Source organism: Anolis carolinensis, chromosome 6, assembly GCF_035594765.1.
Source record: "Anolis carolinensis isolate JA03-04 chromosome 6, rAnoCar3.1.pri, whole genome shotgun sequence".
Classification (NCBI taxonomy): Eukaryota; Metazoa; Chordata; class Lepidosauria; order Squamata; family Dactyloidae; genus Anolis; species Anolis carolinensis.
The window spans coordinates 7,203,534-7,225,804 of NC_085846.1; the positions used below are offsets into that span (position 1 = coordinate 7,203,534).

At 44.0% G+C, this 22,271-nt stretch overlaps 1 protein-coding gene and 1 long non-coding RNA gene across 2 annotated transcripts; both read right to left on the reverse strand.

The window, feature by feature from the left end:
• On the reverse strand, nt 1–11,304 carry LOC134292372 (Fc receptor-like protein 5). Its single transcript, XM_062957058.1, has 10 exons — nt 11,100–11,304; nt 10,303–10,341; nt 9,751–10,065; nt 9,132–9,431; nt 7,957–8,280; nt 3,918–4,037; nt 2,378–2,442; nt 1,502–1,763; nt 309–629; nt 1–41 (listed from the first exon to the last, which is right to left on the reverse strand). The coding sequence occupies exons 1-10, from the start codon at nt 11,122–11,124 to the stop codon at nt 1–3; spliced, it is 1,812 nt and encodes a 603-aa protein (XP_062813128.1). The 5' UTR covers nt 11,125–11,304.
• An 8,754-nt stretch (nt 11,305–20,058) lies between these two features.
• Nucleotides 20,059–22,218, reverse strand: LOC134292407 (uncharacterized). Its single transcript, XR_009999652.1, has 2 exons — nt 20,924–22,218; nt 20,059–20,330 (listed from the first exon to the last, which is right to left on the reverse strand). It is a non-coding gene; the product is annotated as an uncharacterized LOC134292407 (long non-coding RNA).
• Nucleotides 22,219–22,271: the final 53 nt, after the last annotated feature.

The window sequence follows — 22,271 nt, forward strand, 5'->3', positions numbered from 1 at the left end:
TTACTGTTTCCCAGGGTCAATTTTCTTAAAACACACCCTTTCTGTGAAATGAAGCAGTATTTACACCTGGACGTGAAACAAGGGCCTAATCCAGATGTATGGAGTTCACAATCAGATTGTTAGTATTCCCCAGCTGTTATCATTCACTGGCAATGCTCCATGTGTAACACTTGATGCCATCTGATCACATTAAGTTTTTCTTCAACAGGTTCTTTGATTTCAAGCAAAACAAAAACAGAAAATCCAGCTTCGGAAGATATCTCTGTCAACTAGGAAGCAATGCAGCCTCCCTCCCCAAAAGGACTCACCTGTGATGTTGACCTTCTGGCTCCAGGGAGATATGATCCACCTGCCACTCATGTTTTCTTCATACCTGCAGGTATATTCCCCTGTGTGGTTGGGCTCAGCTTGTAGGCAAATGCTCAGAGAGACCTTGGAAGGGGCACCTCTGAATTTGGAGAAATTCAGAGACCCCTGGTTGGTGTCTCCAATCTCAGCTCCATCCTTGTAAAAATAGAACCTTCTCTCCGTGTGGCTCCCATTGGATGAACAAATGATAAGCAGGGTGTCCCCTTCCAGGTACACTCCAGATGCAGGATCCACCTTCAGATTCGGAGTTGGGGGAAGATCTGGAGAACAATCATCAAAAGAAGATAAGTCGGGGTGCTAAAATGGCTCTGTGAGCATCATTCTTTGAACAAAAAGCTTTGAACAAAAGCCCTGCCTGCACCAGATATGTGCATGGAGAACCAGAGATCTGGCACCAGGGTCTGTTTCAGTCAGTGTCTAGTTTGGGTGACTAATTATGGAGTCTTGTGATTTCAGGGACCTGCGTCTTCTACAACTCACATTCACACTCCATCCCAGCCAAGCAAAAATAAAATAAAATAAATCTAGTACCTGAAACGGCCACACTAAGCCTTTCCTCTGAATTCCCCTCCTCCTTTCACTAAAGTCAGCCAGTGTTATAAAATAAATCCAGATCCTGAAAGCAGCTATTTTAGTAGACAGATAACTCTTTGGTCTTTAGTTGGAGCCTATCCGTTTCAATTAGGTAAAGCACTACTAAGAGATTAAAAGCAATCATAAATTCATGGATTTCTGGTTCAAATATCTTGTATTCATATATTCTTGGTTCAGAACTTCAGTTGAAATACAGATGAGGAGACGATGGTAAATTGTCCCTAAGTTGCCTCTGATTGTTGTGCTTTTCTGGGGGAAATGGATTTTAATGACTGTTTACTTTTCCTTCCATTTCACTTGTCCTACCTAGAGTTGCAAAGAAGAAATAATAGAAAGAGAACAGTAAAATAAACAGGGTTAAGGTGGGGATCTTGTGTCTCTCCAAATGACATCCAGAATTCCTTACCAGTGACTGTACTAGCTGGGACAGATGGGAGTTGCAGTTTAAGAACATTTGAAGGGGACTACTACCTAAACCGGAAACAAACAATGGAACTGTTATGAAGAGAGGCTTTTCTGGGGACAGGGACTCACTCACCTCTCACCACGATGGAGACAGTGCTGCTTTTCTGGGACTGAATCTGCTGCCCATCTGGGGTCAGAATCCAATACATGCAGACATACGTCCCATTAGTGATTTCACCCACTTGGAAAGCTTTGTGGGGTTCTTTCCCTTCAAGGAATATTTGCCAACCTGGCAGGCTTTGTGCCACTTCTAAGAATCTGTATCCGGCCACATCTTGTCCCTCTGGAGCCGCACAGTTCAGGCTGAGCTCTTCTCCCAGGATGTAAAAGGGATGCTGAGGATCCAGGGAGAGAACCGGAGATAGAGGACGCTCTGCACCTCCCCACAAAAAAAGAGAGAAAACCATTTCGACCAGTTAAAAAATTATCAAATGTTGATACTGCAAAGTTTCATAGGAACACTCTAACAAAGTGCTTTGAGAAGTGTATATATACAATTGGAATGTATGTGTATTACTGAAGGACACTTTTTGTTCCTACACTTTTTTTGTTCCAAACTTAGAAACTGGGGATCCCTACACTCTGCCCTCCCTCCTGCATTGGCTTCCTTCAGGTGCCAAAAAAGCACCCCAAGAAATGTGGAGCCTTCAGACCACGCGAACATTGCAAACTCGTTCATCAAAAAACCAAAGACCTTACTTATAATGGAGATGGCTATGCTGTTACTCCTTAGAGACTGCAAACTTATTCCTGCATTATCTTTGGTTTTGTAAAAGCAAACAAAAGTTTCCTTTGAGTTTAGATCTGTTGCGAGGATATCCAAAGATTTTCTTGTGTGTTCCTTGTATGTAGTCCATTGACTTGGTCCGTTCATTCGAGAGAGAGAGAACCAAAATGCCGTCTGTCCTGCTGGGGGCTCGCAATTGAACCAGATGAACTCGTAGCTTACAAATGTGCTGAACGGGGTGGACAAGGAGAGTGTAGGGGCTGGAGGAGATGCTTCTCCCTGTGAACCTGAAAAGGGGAAAGAGGTGTCCTTTGGTCTTCTCCTTCAGACCTCAACAAAAAAGAAATACCAAACCTAGGTAATGAGGAAAGTATATCAACTTGTACCTTTCAAACCAGTGGTCTCACCCAGGGACTCCTCCCCTCAATCAAAGACCCCAAGAAGTCCCCAAGACGCAGGGCCAGGCCCTCTTGAGATCTCACAACCCTCAGTTGGGGTAATGGCATTTACTCATTCCTTATTCTTACCTGCAAAGGGCCCCATCCAATAAAGAACTGCAAATGGCACTGAAAGAGGTGAAAAGAAAGAAATGTTAGCTCCACACTCCACTGAGGGAATGCAAACAAAGGGGACAGAAGATGGGAGAGATCAAAGAGAGACAGAAATATCTTTTGAAAGATGGGAGACAGCCAACAAATAATGTAGTCTCATGAAGTCTCCAGAAATTTGCAAAAGACATGAAAGCCAAGGGTCCTCAAAAGAACTGAGAATGACAAAATATTACATCTGGTTCTTCAAACTGGCTGTTGTTGGACTGCAGTAGAAGCTATTGTGGATTGTTGAATGGAAGCTCTTATGTGTGCCCGTGACCCAGAGTCACCTGCAGAACAATGACGTACCACTCAGGTTTGCAGAACAAAGAATGAAATACAGGAACTTTACTAATTCCAAGAGATCAAAAGAGCAGTGGTATTCACAATGGTCTGTGATTGCTTACAGAAGTCCATTGTCATAAACAGTCTTGTCTCAGTCCACAGATCTGCTTCAGTGAAGGATACAGTCCTGGTTCTTCACCTTCTCTTCTCAGCAGCAAACAGGCCTCAAAAATAGCAAGGCCTCTTTTCTCCAGCAGTGCTTAGTCAGCACTGAAAAAAAACTTGTTCAGATTGGTTCTACAGCAGCAGAACAGAAACAGTATCAAATCAATTCCCATGTCTTTGCAGGCTCAGCCAATCAGCTTTATGAACTTACTTTTCCAGATAACACACATATAGCACAGTGTCTTTGCAAACCATGACAGTAGCCACCATTTTCCCCTTGAAAGTGATGCTTCACTTCTGCTACTCAGAAATAGGAAATGAAGCCTCTCCTCTGTTTGTAGATCAACTTAAATGCCCTAAAAGAACCAGATCTAGCCTGACCTTGGACGCTAAGCATCAGCATCCCTATTTCGTATTCTGATGGGACACTGCCGACATATCCCAGATCGTGTAGGGTTTATTTCTTGCCTTAAAAAACCCATTGGGTTGCCATAGATTGACAGCAGATTGAAAGCTTATCAGTGGTGCAATACCCCCAGACCCAACAGAGAATGACAAAGTGCCATTGGAGAGTAGGAGGACCACCAAAGTTTTCAAGAATCTCTAGATGGTCCTCCAAGCACAAGAAATAGCCCTGATCTACATAAAGAAGCTGAGGGAAAGACATCAAAGGAGAGCAGTGATAATGGGATGCAGGGTGGTGAGAAGTGAAAAATCCAAACCTGCAACCAAGGCCTTGGACTCCATTCTCAGCCAAGATGCCCGGATGCCTCCAGCGCTGCTCCTCCGATCCTCCTCCGCCTTGCTTTCCCTCCAGACAGAGCCAGGCCTGTCCAGCTCACCTGCAAGAAGCCTCAGCAGCCGAGACCAAGGCTGGAACTGCGTCACCTCCTCTTCCTTCTGTGCACCGGCCCTCAGCTCCACACCTCCAGCCAGGCGCACTTCTCAAGCTATAGGCTCCCAGCCCTGCTTGGCCACACCAAAGGCATGGTTTCAAGCCCCAATGCGCAGCTGACCGCATCCGGCTTTGTTCTGCCTCCTCTGTGCCTTTCTTGTAAACCAATGCTTAAAAATAGTCAAAGAGTTGCAATGTGGGGCCAGGGGTGAGAAGGCGAAGGAGCAATTGTTTCTCATCAGTTTGCATCTTAATTGGGTTTCAGCTTCTAAGACTTCCTCCTCCAACCAGTGGACACCATGCGCCATTCCTGCCCAATGTCAAGGATCCTTGCCCATGTGTTGTGAGCCAAATCCCAGACCATGGTTGCCAATGAACACAATATAACCAACTGGTTTATCCCCAGTTCCTCTTAATACAAACCCAGGAAGGGGTTTTTCCTACACCATAGAAAGAAAACAAAGGACTGGGCTGCATCTAAGAGAGCAGGACACTACATAGTTACATTGGAGAGAGGGGATTCTGGGAGCTGTATTCCAAAACACAGATTCTGAGAGCTGTCCCTCCAAAAGTGGCCTTTTTAATTTATTTTATTTGTTTAATTACAGCATTTATATTCCGCCCTTCTCACCCCGAAGGGGACTCAGGACGGATCACATTACACATATAGGCAAACATTCAATGCCTTTTAACATATAACAAAGACAAACAAACATAGGCTCAGAGCGGGCCTCGAACTCATGACCTCCTGGTCAGAGTGATTCATTGCAGTGATTCATTGCAGCTGCTCTCCAGCCTGCGCCACAGCCCGAGCCCTTTTTAAGTTCTACTTGGATGTGTAATGTGAACACACAAGAAACCCATGGGAGGGATGCCGTGATAAATTGGTTCTTCTTCCAGATACAAATGGACTTCCCAAGGTTCCTATAGTGAGAGAAACATGCCAACTGGCATAATGGAGGAGAGTGCTGTGCTTTCCTGAAAGACGAAGCCTGCAGCTATAGAAGGGGGAGATGCCTGGAGGAGCAGAAGGGCAGGCCAACTCTCTTTCAAAAGGCAGATTTCTTTCTCCTTCTGTAATTCTAGGAGATGATTTGTGGCTCTTATGCTGACAAACCAGAATTGGAAGAAAAAAAGATCCAGGAATCACAAGTTGGTATAGTATACAAGTATAGTACTTGGTCAGGAGTGGCTTCTGTTGGAAGTGCAACAACGCTTGGCACGGAAGGGTGAAGAGTGCCTCACAGTAGACCGCACTAACACGGTTAGATAATTTGAGTCATCCTCCTTCTCTGTCTCCCTATCCTGACCCCTCTGTGATGCAAACCAATATCCTTAGGGACGTTTCTCCACCAGTTCTTCTTCCCATGAGTCCTTTTTTGATCTTCCAAGATGTAGCTAGGTTATATTCACACAATTCTGAGTATCTTTCCTCTCTCAGAATGGAGTTCCTACAGTAAATATTAGTTCCTTTTTCGTATTTGCATATTTGTTCCTTAAATTAAAGTTTCTAACTACTGTTATATGTCAAGTGCATGTGCTGGGAAATGTCCAGGAAGCTGATTAATCTGGTTGAAGTCAATGTTTCTAGGCATCCTTTACCTCTTACAAGCCAAACTACCCTTCTCCAGGCCTTGCTACATAACTCATTGCCCAGTTTCTTGGCGTCTTAGGAAACACAAGGTTTTCTTTACCCTCACAGCCACAGCTCAGTCCTGCAGAAGAATTTTCCTTGAACAGGTTGAGCATCGCTTAGCCAGAATTCCAAACTTCAAAGTACTTCACAATCCAGAACCATCCATACGGGTGGGGGAGACAGTGACACTTTTGCTTTCTGATTACTCAATGTACACAAACGTCGTTTCACCCACAATAGTGTTAAAAATATTGTGTATTTTATTTTATCTCTTTCAATTCTAGACACTCTTTAGCCAGGTTTTACTGATGTACAAAGACATTAAAAGCATTTAATAAACGAATAGCATGTTATAAAGCAAACTAAATTCTTGAGGAAGAGAGCAAAGCAGTGCAGCACCGAAAATGGAAATAAAATCAGAGTCTGAAAAAAGCACAGGAAGAGAACAATTTTTAAATGAAAAAGTGTCATCTCTTGGGATTTTCTAGCTTTTCCAATACAATATCTGCCAATAAGCATGCCACAGAATTGCCTAGAAGACATTTTAAAATCCCTAGAACAGTGAGATGATATCAAATGCAGGTAGGTGAAACTGTGGGAACCAGTGGGAATTAAAAAGTCACCTTGAGGGACTCTCAAAGCTTGGGACATGTGGATTTGAAGTCCACAAAGCAAGGAGAAAATCTTATATAAAAGGCCCAATCAGAGCAGAGAGAGACAAAACAATTGGGTCCCCAACACAAATCTCAGCAAATGTGCATTTTCCTTTATCTTAACAAGGATGTTTTTGGGCTGGGCGCTAAAAATATCCTAGGGGTTTCATGAAAAAAATCTTTTAAATCTTTAAAAAAATCTTTTTTAAAGCCAGTGCCAGAGTATAAAGATCTTGTTGAAATTCAATGTACCTCTGCTTTAAAAACAAAATTTGAATCCCTTTATTTCCAAACCAACATGATACAGAACACAGAGGAAATAGCAGTACATGAAAGAAGGAAGAGCTTTGTAGTCTCACAACACAGTTAGGGCTCTGCAGGAAAATCAGGGACAAGGTTAGGGTTCTGTGGGGCGAGGAGTGGGGGGAGCCTTCTGGAGGGTTCCGTGATTGAAAGGGCTTGGGAAGCACGGCTCTGAAGTGGTATGCTCTCCCTTTCTCCTGACTCCGGTTCTTCCTGGTCTTCTTTTGATGGTTCTAAAGAAGACATAGAAAGGAAAGGGCTGTCAGGAATGAAACCACAGAGCTGTTTTCCTTACTATTTACTGTCTAGCTCATGCGCAGGCGCAGTGTGGACCAGGGGTTACATGCTGCCTCCAGGCCCCGTTTTTGTGACCCCTGAAAATACTCTAGCCTCAAGCATTGAATACTGTGTAGACAAGCCCTTTGGGCTGCATGGTGGAAGCTTAAAAGAGATGGATCCATCTAACTTTCTTGCGTAAGGAGTTCTTCCATTGAGTGGCTGCTAGGGAGAAAGCCCTGTTCCATGGAGCCACCCACCCAACTTCATGAAAGGTTGGGACACACAACAGGGCCTCCTCTCAGATTTCGGGCAGATTTGGACACATAACAAAGCCTCCTCTCAGATTTGGGGCCGTCTCAGGTGGCAAGGAGGTGGTCTTTCAAATATCCATGAATAACAATTCAGAAACTTATTTCTGTATTAATCCTTCTTTATTTTGCTGCTCTGTTGATGATTCTAAACAGAATCTTCCTGTACATTACTCCATTCTCTGGGAACTTTATTAAATCCATGAAAAGAGGTATCCACAAACTCTTACCACATACCATTGACCTTCCTCGTGAAACAGAAAGAGAAGGGAATCATCAGCAAGATCAGGAATCGAACAGCCCACCATGGCATGTATGAATTTTGGATCATACTGGAAACTGATAAAAGAAAAGAACAAGCAGGAAGTCTATTGTTTCCCGGGGTCAATTTTCTTAAAACACACCCTTTCTGTGAAAAGAAGCAGTATTCACACATGGAAGTGAAACAAGAGCCTAATCCAGATGTATGTGGTCCACAATCCAGATTGCTGGTATTCCCCAGCTATTACACCTTCACTGGCAATGCTCCATGTGTAACACTTGGTGCCATTTGATCACATCAAGCTTTTCTCTGCCCTTCATCAGGTTCTTTGATTTCAAGCAAAACACAAAAACAGAAAATCCAGCTTTGGAAGAAAGCTCTGTCAACTAGGAAGCAATGCAGCCTCCATCCCCAAAGGGACTCACCTGTGATGTTGACCTTCTGGCTCCAGGGAGACATGATCCACCTGCCACTCATGCTTTTTTTATACCTGCAGGTATATTCCCCTGTCAGGTTGGGCTGAGCTTGTAGACAGATGCTCAGGGAGATGTTGGAAGAAGCGTCTCCAGGCTCTTTGGAGCAATTCAGAGGCCTTTGGTTGGTGACCCCAATCTCAGCTCCATCCTTGTAGAAATAGAACTTTCTCTCCGTGTGGTTCCCATTGGATGAACAAGTTATACGCATGGTGTCCCCTGCCAGTATCATTCCGGATGCAGGATCCATCTTCAGATCTGGAGTCGGGGGAAGATCTGGAGAGCAATCATCAGGAGAAGATAAGTAAGGAGTGCTGAAATGGCTCTGTGAGCATCATTCTGTGGCTTTGAACAGAAGCCCAGCCGGCACCAGATAACTGCATGGAGAACCAGAGATCTGACACCAGGTCTTTTCAGTCAATGCCTAGTTTGGATGAGCAACGATGGAATCTTGTGATTTCAGGGACCTGGTTCTTGCACAGCTCACATGCCCACTCCATCCCAGCCATGCAATAAAATCCAGAACCTAAAACCATCACGCTAACTCTTTCCTCTTAATTCCTTTCACTCCTTCAATAAAGATATGCAGTATTATAGAATAAATCCAGATCCCGGAAGCAGCTTACTCCCCTATATATTTTAGTAGACAGAAAACTTTTTTCTCTAGTTGGGAAAAACGCTCAGGGTAGTGGTTCTCAACCTATGGGTCCCCAGATGTTTTCGGCCTATAGCTCCCATAAAAATAAAAACTATCTTAAATTAATTGATTTCTGGTTCAGATATCTAACATCACTATATTCCTGCTCCAGGACTTCAGCTGAAATGCAGTAATAACTGCTTACTTTTCCTTCCATTTCACTTGTCCTACCTGTCTTTCGCTAAGTGAAATAGAGTTGCAAAGAAGAAATAATAGAAAGAGAACAGTAAAATAAACAGGGTTAAGGTGAGGATCTTGTGTCTCTCCAAATGACATCCAGAATTCCTTATCATTGACTATGCTAGCTAGGACTGATGGGAGGTGAAGTCCAAGAACATTTGAAGGGGACTACCACCTCCATCAGAAACAAACAGTGGAGCTGATATAAAGAGAGACTTTTCTGGGGGCAAATTGACAGGGAGTCACTCACCTCTCACCACGATGGAGACAGTGTTGCTTTTCTGGGACTGAATCTCCCGCCCTTCTGCGGTCAGAATCCAATACACACAGACATAGGTCCCATTCGTGTTTTCATCCACTTGGAAAGCTTGACGGGGTTCTTTCCCTTCAAGGAATAGTTGCTTACTTTTCTGGGTTTGTCCCTCCCTGAGGAATCTGTATCCGGCCACATCTTGTCCCTCTGGAGCCGCGCAGTCCAGGCTGAGCTCTTCTCCGGGGATGTAAAAGGGCTGCTGAGGATCCAGGGAGAGAACTGGACCTCGAGGAGGCTCTGCAGCTCCCCACAAAGAAGGAAAGAAAACCATTTGGCCAGTTAGTATACAAAATTATGAAACGCTGAAACTCCAAAGTTTCATAGAAACACTAACAAAATGCTTTGAGGAGTTTATATATACAATTGGACTGTACGTGTGTTACTAAAAGGACACTTTTTGTTCCATCAAAACCAAACTTAGAAAATGGGATCCCTTCACTCTGCCCTCCCCCCTCCACCGGCATCCTTCAGGTGCCAATCAACCACCCCCAAAATGTTGAGCCTTCAGACCAGGCGAACATTGAAAACTCATTAACCACAAAACCAAAGAACTTACTTATAATGGAGATGGCTATGCTGTTACTCCTTGGAGACTGAAAACTTCTTCCTTTGTTATCTTTGGTTTTGTAAAAGCAAATAAAAGTTTCCTTTGATTCCAGGTCTGTTGCGGGGATTTCCAAAGATTTTCTTATCTGTTCCTTGTATATAGTCCATTGATTTGATCTGTTCATTTGAGAGAAGGAGAACCATGATCCCGTCTGTTCTGCTGGAGGTGTGCAGTCCAAATAGATCCACTCTTCATTTAAAAATGTGCTGTACGGGGTGGACAAGGAGAGTGTTGGGGCTGGAAGAGATGCCTCTCCCTGTGAACCTGAAAAAGGGAAAGAGGTGTCCTTTGGTCCTCTCCTTCTAACCTCAACAAAAAAGAAATATGAAACCTAAGTATTGAGGAAAGTATATCTATTTGTACCTTTCAAAGCAGTGGTCTCACCCAGGGACTCCTTCCCATCAATTAAAGGCCCAAAGAAGTCCCCAAGACTCAGGGTCAGGCCCTCCTGAGGTCTCACACCCCTCAAATGGGATAATGGCATCCATTCCTTATTCTTACCTGCAAAGGGATCCAGTAAATAAAGAACTGCAAATGTTGCTGAAAGAGGGGGGAAAAGAAAGAAAGGAGTTGGTCAGCTTCCACACTCCACTGGGTTAATGCAAACAAAGGGGACAAAAGGCGGGAGAGATATCAGTAAAGACAAGCAAAATGACAGAAAGAGCTTCGGAAGGATGGGAGACAGCCAACAAATATGGTAGGCTCATGAAGACTCCAGAAATTGATAGAAGATCTGAAAGCACAATTTCCTCAGAAACAACTGAGAATGACAAAATATTGCATCTGGTTCTTCAAATTGGCTGTTGTTGGTGTGCAATAGAGGCCGCCATTTTCCACTTGAAAATGCTGTTTCGCTCCTGCTCCTTCAAAATAGGAAATAAAGCCTCTCTTCTGTCCGTAAACCAGCTTAAATGCCCTAAAAGCACCAGATCTAGCCTGACCTTGGAAACTAAGCAGCGGCATCCCTACCTTGTATTCTGATGTGACATTGCCAGATGCTGTAGAGCTTATTTCTTGCCTAAGAAAACCCATTGGGTTGCTATAAATCAACAGCAGATTGAAAGCTCATCAATGGTGCAATATCCTCAGAAGCAACAGCGTTAGTAGTGGTTCCTTAAAAAACCTGCCACCGGGGTGTAGGAGGACCACCAAAGTTTTCAAGTGGCCCCAGATGCTCCTTTAAATGCTGGAAAGAGCACTGATCCACATTAAAAAGCTGAGAGAAAGACACCAAAGGAGAGCAATGATATGATAATAGGATGCAGGGTGGTGAGAAGCGGAAAGGGAGAAGTCCAAACCTGCAACCAAGGCCATGGACCCCATCCTCAGCCAAGACACCCAGATGCCTCCAGCGCTGCTCCTCGGATCCTCCACCGCCTGCTTTCCCTCCAGACAGAGCCAGGCCTGTCCAGCTCATCTGCAAGGAGCTTCAGCAGCAGAGACCAAGGCCGGAACTGCGTCACCTCCTCTCCCTCTGCCCACCGGCCCCCCAGATTCACACCTCCAGCCAGGCGCGCACTCAGCCTATGGGCTCCTGGCCCTGCTTGGCCACACCAAAGAGGTGCTTTCCAGCCCCATGGCCCAGCTGACCGCATCCGGCTTGGCTCTGCCCCCCCTTCCTGGCCCTTTGAGCACAACAGGGCTTCTAAATAACCAGAGAGTTGCAGAGTGGGGCAGGAGGTGAGAAAACAAAGGAACAAATGAGTAATTGGTTTTCACCAGCCTGCAGGTTGGTTTGGGTTTTGGCCTCCAGCCTCCTTCAAAGACCTCAAAAGCATCTGGAGGGATTCAGTCGAACCTCAGGATGACCCTTCTAAGCCGGGGACCCCAGGCACCATTCCTGCCCAAAGTCAAGACACATGTGTTGTGAGCAAAATGATGGCCCATTAGTGACGATAATAATAGATCTCCGATTCCTTTTATTTTGAACCATCAGAAGACTTTTTCTACATCGAAAGATGAAACTGTGGGTCTGGGCTGTATTTAAGAGAGAAGGCACCATAGATTCAGCAAACAGCAAAGAAAATTACACACACCTATGAGACCAACAGAATTCTAGTTTTCTTTATATTATTTTATTTAAATATTTCCATCCTGTCTTATACCATCATATCTTAGGCTACAAGTAAATATAATTGAACATTTATTTATTTCATTCCTTAGCATTGTATTTGTTTCTGTTTCCCGTACCAACCTATAAGGGTAATGAACAAATAATAAAATAATACAAAGATTAAAAAAAATCTAAAATACATTAAAATAGACAGTGGTTTTATCTTGTCTATTGTTGTAATACAATGATACAGATCTCCAAATAATTGTTCAGTATGGCAGATGCACACAATGTGGATGGACTCTTGGTTGACACATTCTTCTCTTTGAGGCACCAAAGGAATTCATTTGTGCTGAAGCAATAGTGCATCCTGAGTTCGAGATGTCTCATGCAGTTGGTTCTTTCTGCTATAAATCAATCTTTATTTTCTTGTTCTCTTGGTGTGAATCTCACCATACATGACTCCTTTCTCTTGCACCAGTGGGTCCACCCTCTCCATCGCTGATCCAGAAGAAGGAGAAGCAGAAGAGAAGGCGAGATGGGCATAAGCCACCTCTGAGCCCTGCAGAAGCAAAGAAAAATTGAGGATAGAGACCAGGGGCAGCTGGACGTTTCCAGTTTGGTGCTGAATCAAGTAAATAGGATTTGTGTGTGCTATCCAATGAGCTAAATTTTATCAATAAGATTTTAAAAAGCTATTCATACTGCTGAACACAATGAATAGGAGATGAATCTCTTTCATAAGATTCGTCCCTTTGGATACTTCAATTAAAGCCCTGCAGCAGATTAACTTGCAACCCAGACATAGAACCCAAGTAGAACAAATTATGTCCCAATTTGGGAAAAACATACACCCTACAATTATGAGTCTCAAAAGCCCATGCAAAAATTATATCAAACATCCTATAGAGTGTCTGGATTGAGAAATAATCACAAATGTCTCAGTGATGGGAGGCTACATCTTACAGAAAATCCATCCAATCTGTCGCTACCTGTAAGTCTCCGTCTGTTGGTTCTTTGGATTCCAGCCGACAAAGTTCCTTCTGATTCTTCTTGTTTTCTCCAGAATCACATTCTTGATGAGGTTTTGATACTTTCAGAGAAAAGAGAAGACAAGTTGGTGGAAATATGATCTCTGCTGTCATTTTCATTGTCTTGTTGGGCAAATTACCAACAAGTTAAGCAAGAAGGTGGATTCCAGGGATGTTACAGACCCTTGGTTACAATATGAAAACTATGAAAGAGGCCCCACCAGCTCAATCACATACCACAGTTCGTTCGCCTGAAGCGGAAAGCGAAGGGAATCACCAACAGGATCAGAAATAGAACCGCAAACCATGCTGTGTATGCCGTTTGAAAATGCACAGAACTGGAAACTGATAAAGGAAACAAATGAGCAAAATTGTTTACTGTTCCCCACACATTCTTTGTCTCAAATTTTAGCATATTCTTGAAAATTCAGAGTGGATTAGTAACAATACTTTCAATATAGAAACCCTTAAGGCTAGCTGTTAAAATGCCCCCCAAAAAAACCAAGCCTCCAGTTCCTTGTCCTGGAAAAAGGATCTTCTTATATGACTTTCAGAAGGCAACTTGGATCAAGTTTTTATAGACAGATTCCAGAAAGGAAAAGACAACAGATTATAAAGGACTGTGTACACATGTGTTTTTCACAAACACATGAAGATAACCCATGAAGAAAATGGTAAACTGTCATGATATTTTTCACACTTTTAGAGTGATTTTTTCTTGACATTCATTTGTGTCACAAAAAAATTCATTTAGTGTTTGAAATAAAAATGGGGGTTTGAAAGCTGCTACAGTCTCACCCAGTTATCCATTTTTGCATGAAATAAATAGAATGGAATGAACAACACATTGCACATTTAATTCAATCATCCCTGGAAGAACACCTGGTGGCAGCAGGTGGCTAACAGATCAATGGAGTAATGCATAAGCTTTAAAGAAGGTGTTGAAACTACAGAGAATAGAATCCAGCCCTTTGGGAAGCTTCATTAAGCTTTAGACTAAATTTGGGAGTGGATTCCATTCCTGTGGTTTGCACTAAATCCAGAAATGGGTTTCCATCTGTGCTCACATGGAAACCATCCTCATAAGTGAGAGCAAAGGACCCTAACAGGCTGAATATCAACATCAAATAAGCAGCATTTGTGGCTGGAACTGGGACCCGACAGAACAAGGGCCTAATCCAGATGTATGGCACCCTCAACCCAGAGTGACGATAATCCCCAACAATGGTCCCGTTTTCTTTGCAACACCTCATGTGTAGCAGTCGAGGCTCCCCAAAGGAACACAGCCTTTCTCCTCCCGTCATCTCCACCACGTTATTTGATTTCAAGCAAAACACAGTAATAAGAATCCCCTTTCAGTACAAAGCTCTAATCACTAGGTAGCAATGCAGCCACCCTCCCCAAAAGGACTCACCTGTGACGTTGACCTTCTGGCTCCAGGGAGACAAGATCCACCTGCCACTCATGTTTACTTCATACCTGCAGGTATATTCCCCTGTGTGGTTGGGCTGGGCTTGTAGGCGAATGCTCAGAGAGACCTTGGAAGGGGCACCACCAAACCCTTCGGAGCAATTCAGAGACCCCTGGTTGGGGACCCCAATCTCAGCTCCATCCTTGTAGAAATGGAAACTCTTCTCTGTGTTGTTCCCATTGGAAGAACAAGTCATAAGCAGGGTGTGCCCTTCGGCTACCTCTCCTGATGGAGGATCGATCTTCAGCTCCGGAGTCATGGGAAGCTCTGGAGAAGAATCATCCACAAAGGGATTAATAAAATAGCTCTGGGGTCTTGAATCTGTGGGTTTGAATAGAAACCAGGCCTTCATGGGGAACCATAGATCTATCACTGCTATCCTGCCTAGTTAGGTATCCAGTTATGGAGTATTCTGATTAAACAATCTGGGCTTTGTAAAGTTAATACTTCCACTCTCTCCCAACCATGCAATATAATTCAGGACCTGGGACCTTCCAGTACTTAGAGGTGCTTCCATCACACAAGCTCTTCCTCTGAATCCCTGTCCTTTATTCACTCATGCTTAGATATCCAGTTTTACTGTAAATCTGGTTTCACAAAATAACCTTGTATCCCAGATATTTTGCATGCAAGATCTATGAAACTTGTTTCTTTTCAGCTTTTATCAAGTAAGTCACCACCACCAGAAACAGTGGAACTGACAGAAGGAAGGACTTTTCTGGGGGAAATTTCACCTCCCTCCCACAGAACCAATCTAAAAACAAGAAAAAAAATCAGAAGATGCAAATCAAAATGAAATCACAATTCAAATCAATGACAGTCTTTATAGCCCTAATTGAAAGCCATCTGAATTCTTTTCCCGTTTCCCGGCAGAGTGTGTAAAAGCACTGAGCTGGAGACCAAAAGGTCCCAGGTTCAAGCCCCAGGAGCGGCGTGAGCAGCCACTGTTAGCTCCAGCTCTTGCCAACCTAGCAGTTCGAAAACATGCCAATGTGAGTAGATCAATAGGTACCGCTCCGGTGGGAAGGTAACGGCGCTCCATGCAGTCATGCCGGCCACATGACCTTGGAGGTGTCTCTACAGACAGCACTGGCTCTTCAGCTTAGAAATGGAAATGAGCACCAACCCCCAGAGTCAGACATGACTGGACTTAACGTCAGGGGAAAACCAAAAAACCTCCGAGAAAGAGGGGATCTAAATCACATACATAAATAGAAGGCTATTTTTTCCTTCATACTACTCTTAGACTGCCTCCTTTCTTTGCTTACTATCAAGTCAACAAGAACATTGTAACTCCACTGCATCACCAACAGCTCACCTCTTACAACTATGCGACTCGTGTTACTTCTCAGGGACTGAATCAGCCGCATATCCTGGGTCCGAATGTAGTACTGGCAGGAGTACCCCCCAGAAGTATTTGCACCCACTAGGAAAGCTTTGCGCGGTCTTTCCACTTCATATAATAGTAGACTCTGGTTTTGTTCTTCCTTGAAGAATCTATATCTCATCACATCTTGTCTCTGAGGAGCCACGCAGTTCAGGGCGACCTCTTCTCCCGGGGTGTAAACGGGGTGCAGAGGGTCCAGGGAGAGAACTGGAGCTTGAGGTTGCTCTGCAGATCCCCCAGAAAAGAAGGAGGGAAAACCATTTGGCCAGTTAGAGAATACAATTTAAGACATTGCTCTCCCTAACTGTCATAGAAGCACACCAACCAAATTCCTTAAGAAGCCATGCTTTGTGTATACATACATTTGAACTGTAGGCATGTTATTGAAGGACATGTACCTGCACCCTCCAGACCAGGTTAGCCTTGAGAACAGGGGAATGCATTCACCACAAAAGCAAAGACATACCTATGATGAAGAAGACTATGCTGTTACTCCTTTGAGACTTATAACTTCTTCCTGTTTCGTCTTCTGTTTTGTAGAAACAAGCAAAAGATTCCTTAGACTGCAGCTTTCTTGTGGAGATACTTAGCACATAATTTGTTTTCCGGTCCTTGTATATGGGGCATTGATCTTGTCCATTTACTCGACAAAAGTAGGACCACGATGCTGTCTGTGTTGCTGGAGCTTTGCATTCCAACCAGATCCATTCTCCCCTCACAAAGGTGCTGAATTCAGGGGACAAGGAGAGTGTAGGGGCTGGAAGAGAAGCACCTTACAAAAGGAAATAAAAGGGTATTCGTTAGCCCTGTCCTCCTGACCAACTCTTGAAAACAAACACAAAGCTTCAGTAATGAGGATAGGACCACTTTTTGCATCATTGAAAGGAGCACTCCCACTCAGGGACTCTTTCCACTCAACCAGAGGCCTGAGAAGGGATCCAAGACCCAAGGCTCAAGGCTAGGCCCTCCTGAGATCTCACAACCCAACTTTGGGGCACTGACCCCCTGCATGAAATCCTGTTGCTTACCTGCATGTGTCCCCTTCCAGTAAAGAACTGAGAATGCCACTGGAAAAGAAAAGAAGAACGTAAGGAGTCGGTCATCTTCCCCTTCCATACTCTGTTGGGTGCAGACAAAGGGAGACCAGAAGGAGGGAGGAAAGTGATTCTAGGCTGCATAAGGCATGGCATGTAGATCCAAGGAAGTAATCATCATACCATTCTATTCTGCATTGGTCGGACTTCACCAGGAATAATACTGTGTCCAATTCAGGGAACCACAGTTCAAGGAAGAAATGGAAGGTGTCCAGAGAAGGTGCATGAAAATGGTGAAACGTCAAGAAGCCAAGTCCTACAAAGAGCACCTGAGGGAACTGGGTATGTTCACCTTAGAGAAGCGAAGGCTAAGAGGGAACATGATTGCAATGTTTACATATATGAAGGGATGTTACATGGGGGAGGGGAAAAGCTTGTCTTCTGCTGGTCTAAAGACTAGAACAAAGAACAATGGATTTGAATTTCAGAAAAAGGGATTCCACCTAAACATTAGGAAGAACTTCCTGATGAGAAGAGCTATTTGGCAGTGGAATATGCTGCCTGGGAGTCCAAGCAAAGTGTCACAAGGTCCTTTTGAAAGGATGGCAAAGAGCCTACAAATACCATGGCAATGGGTTCTATTTTGGAACAAAGAACTGGCAAAACCACCCTGAGGAATCCTTGCCCAAGAAAACCATACAAATTTTATGAGATGTCCATATATTGACAGGAGAAAGTACATCCACATGTAATGCCCTCAGAACAACAGAGAATGACAAGGCGTCACTTCTGGTTCTATAAAATGTTTCCTATCGGGGTACTTTGATGGCCATCAGAGTCTTGAAGAGGATCCAGATGGTCCTCCAAGTCCCAGAGAGAGACCACTCCTGAGAAGGCTAAGGAAAAGACATGGAAGGAGAGAAACAAGAGAATAAGATGCAAGAAAAGAAAAAGATGGTGATGAGAAGTGAAAAAAGGGATGTCCAACCTGCCATCAAAGCCATGGGCTCCATCCTCAGCCAAGAGGCCTTGATGCTTCCAACGCTGGTGCTCTGATCCTCCACCGCCTTCCTTTCTCTCCCAGTACAGCCGGGAGTGTCTGGTTCGTCCACAAGAAGGTCAAACAGCAAGAATTAAGACAGGAACTGCGTCATTTGCTCCTTCCTCCAACCAGCACCCCATCTTCACACCTCCAGCCAAGCACACTTCTCAAGCTATAGGCTTCTGGCCCTGCTTGGCCACACCAAAGGCTTGGTTTCAGACTCCAATGCGCAGCTGACCGCATCCGGCTTTGTTCTGCCTCCTCTGGGCCTTTCTTGTAAACCAATGCTTAAAAATAGTCAAAGAGTTGCAATATGGGGCCAGAGGTGAGAAGGCAAAGGAACAGATGAGCAATTGTTTCTCATCCGTTTACATCTTTATTGGGTTTCAGCTTCTAAGACTTCCTCCTCCAACCAGTGGACTCCATACGCCATTCGTGCCCATTGTTAAGGATCTTTGCCCAAGTGTTGTGAGCCAAATCCCAGGCCATGATTGCCAATGAACGCAATATAACAATTAGGTTTATCTCCAGTTCTTCTTAAAACAAACCCAAAGAGGGGTTTTTCTACACCGAAAATGAAAACAAAGGACTGGGCTGCATCTAAGAGAGCAGGACACTACATAGTTACTGTGCTTGAATGAAACATGGATGTTGCCATTGGAGAAAAGAGATTCTGGGAGTTATATTCTAAAACAGCTGCCAGAGATTTTGAGAACTGTCCATCAAAAAGTGATCTTTTTCAAGTTCTACTTGTACCTGCAATGTGGACACACAGGAAACCCATGGAAGGGATGCCATGATAAATTGGTTCTTCTTCCAGATACAGAGGGACTTCCCAAGGTCCCTGTAGCGGAAGAAACATGTCAATCAACACAATGGAGGAGAATTTTTATGCTTCCCCTGAAAGACCAGGCCTGCAGCTGTGGAAGGTGGAGAAGGGCAGGCCAACTCTCTTTCTAAAGGTGGATTTCGTTCTTCTTCTGTAATTCTAGGAGGTGCATGGGCCTAGTAAAGCAAAGACACAACTTTATTTAGGGAAAGAGAGAGATTTGTGGCTCTCATGTAGACAAACCAGAGTCTGGAGAGAATAAGATCCATGAATCACAAGGTTGTATAGTGTAATGTACTTGTTCAGGAGTGGCTTCTGCTGGAAGTGCAACAACGCTTAGCACTGAAGAGTGAAGAGTGCCTCACAGTGGACAGCACTGACACGGATAATTTGAGTCACATGAAGAATCCTCCTTCTCTGTCTCTCTATCCTGACCCCACTGTGATGTAAACTGATACCCTCAGGGATGTTTCTCCACCTTTTCTTTTTCCCATGAGTCCTTTTTTGATCTTCCAAGAGGTAGCTAGGTTAGATTCACACAATTCTGAGTAACTTTCCTCTCTCAGAATGGAGTTCCTACAACAAAGTTTAGTTTCCTTCTCCAAGTCATTGGCGTGTTTGCTCCTTAAATTAAAGTGTCTAACTATTGAGTGCAATCTAACAATCTCAAGTGCATGTGCTGGGAAAAGTCCATGAAGCTGAATAATCTGGTTGAAGTCAATGTTTCTAGGCATCCTTTACCTCTTGCAAGCCAAGCTACTCTTCTCCAGGCCTTGCTACATAACCCGTTGCCCAGTTACTTGGCGTCTTAGGAAACACAAAGTTTTCTGTAACCTCACAGACTCAGCTCATTCTTGCAGAAGTGTTTTCCTTAAACAGGTTGAGCATTGCTTAGCTAGAATTCCAAACTTCAAAGTACTTCACAATCAAAAACCATCCTTATGGGTGGCAGAGACAGTGACATTTTTTGCTTTCTGATCACTCAGGGTACACAAATGTCATTTCACACACAAAATTTGTATTTTATTTTATCTCTTTCCATTCTAGACACTCTTTAGCCAGACAATGGTGTCAAATGCAAGTAGGTGAAACTGTGGGAACCAGCTGGAATTAAAAAGTCACCTTGAGAGACTCTCAAAGCTTGGGACATGTGGATTTGAAGTCCACAAGCAAGGAGAAAATCTGATATAATGGCCCAATCAGAGTAGAGAGAGACAAGGCAATTGGGTCCACAGCACAAATCTCAGCAAATGTGCATTTTCCTTTATCTTGACAAGAATGCTTTTGGGATTGGCGCTGAAAATATCATAGAGTTCCATGAAAAAATATTAAAAAAATTTTTTAAAACATTTTTAAAAGTCTGTGCCATAGTATAAAGATCTTGTTGAAATTGAATGCACCTCAGCTTCATAAAAGAAATTTGAATCCCTTTATTTCCAAAACACAGCGGAAATAGCAGTACATGAAAGAAGGAAGAGCTTTGTAGCCTCACAACAACACGTAGGGACACAGTTAAGGTTCTGCAGGAAGATCAGGAACACGGTTAGGGGTCTGTGAGGCGGGAGGTGGGGGGAGCCTTCTGGAGGGTTCTGTGATTGGAAAAGTTTGGGGACCACGGCTCTGGAGTGGTATGCTCTCCCTTTCTCCTGACTCCGGTTCTTCCTGGTCTTCTTTTGATGGTTCTAAAGAAGACATAGAAAGGAAAGGGCTATCAGGAACGAAACCACAGAGCTGTTTTCCTTATGATTTACTATCTCCTCATGTGAGGGTGCAGTGTGGACTGGGGGTTACATGCCTCCTAAAGGCCCCATTATTATGGAACCAAAAATAATTATAGAATCCAGTTTTGAAACAGTTAAAGCAGCACTTTCAAACATTGAATCCAATGTGGAACCACCCTTTCTTGCTGCCTGGTGGAAGCTTAAAAGAGATGAGTCCAGCCTAACTTGCGCAGGGAGTTCTTCCATTGAGGGGCTGCTCAATGGAAGAACCCAATGGAAGAAGGCTTTGTTCCACGTATCCACCAACCCAACTCCATCAGATGTTGGGACCCACCACAGGGCCTCCTCGTTCAGATGTGGGACGCCTCATGTGGCAAGGAGGCAGTCTTTCAAATATCCATAAATATCAGTCCAGAAGCTTCTTTCTACAATAATCCTGTCTTTTCCTGCTCTGCATATAAGTTCAAAACAGAATCTTCCTGTTCATTACTCCCTTTTCTGAGAACTTTATTAAAGCCATGAAAAGAGATACCCACAAGCTCTTATTGACATACCATTGATCTTTCTCAGGTAGCAGAAAGGGACAGGAATCATCAGCAAGAATATAAATCGAACAGCCCACCATGGCATGTATGAATTTTGGATCAAACTGGAAACTGATAAAAGAAAAGATCAAGTAGGAAGTTTATTGTTTCCCAGGGTCGATTTTCTTAAAACAGGCCCTTTGTGTGAAAAGAAGCAGTATTTACAACTGTAAGTGAAACAAAAGTCTAATTCAGATGTATGAAGTCCACAATCCAGATTGCTGGTGTTCCCCAACTATTGTACCTTCACTGGCCATGCTTCATGTGTAACACTTGGTGCCATCTGATCACATCAAGCCTTTCTCCTCCCTTCAGTGGGTTCTTCAATTTTAAGCAAAACATAAAAACAGAAAATCCACCGGGTTGTTGTATGTCTTTCGGGCTGTGTGACCATGTTCCAGAAGGATTTTCCTCTGAGGATGCCTGCCATAGATGTGGGTGAAACGTCAGGAGAGAATACTTCTGGAACATGGTCACACAGCCCGAAAGACATACAACAACCCTGTGATCCCGGCCATGAAAGCCTTCGACAACACAGAAAATCCACCTTTGGAAGAAAGCTCTGCCCACTTGGAGGCACTGCAGTCTCGCTCCCCCAAAGGACTCACCTGTGATGTTGACCTTCTGGCTCCAGGGAGACAAGATCCACCTGCCACTCATGTTTACTTCATACCTGCAGGTATATTCCCCTGTGTGGTTGGGCTGGGCTTGTAGGCGGATGCTCAGAGAGACCTCGGAAGGGACACCAGTAGACCCTTCAGAGCAATTCAGAGATGCCTGGTTGGGGACCCCAATCTCAGCTCCATCCTTGTAGAAATGGAAACTCTTCTCTGTGTTGTTCCCATTGGAGGAACAAGTCATAAGCAGGGTGTGCCCTTCGGCTACCTCTCCTGATGGAGGATCGATCTTCAGCTCCGGAGTCGTGGGAAGCTCTGGAGAAGAATCATCCACAAAGGGATTAATAAAATGGCTCTGGGGTCTTGAATCTGTGGGTTTGAATAGAAAACCACAGGCATCTTCATGGGGAACCATAGATCTATCACTGTATCCTGTTTGGATAAGTATCCAATTTTGGAGTACTCTGATTTAACAATCTGGGCTTTGTAAACGTAACATTTCCACTCTGTCCCAGCCATGCAATACAATCCAGAACCTGGGACCTTCCAGTACTTAGAGGTGCTTCCACCACACAAGCTCTTCCTCTGAATCCCTGTCCTTTATTCACTCATGCTTAGATATCCAGTTTTACTGTAAATATGGTTTCACAAAATAACCTGGTCTCCCAGATATTTTGCATGCATGATCTATGAAACTTGTT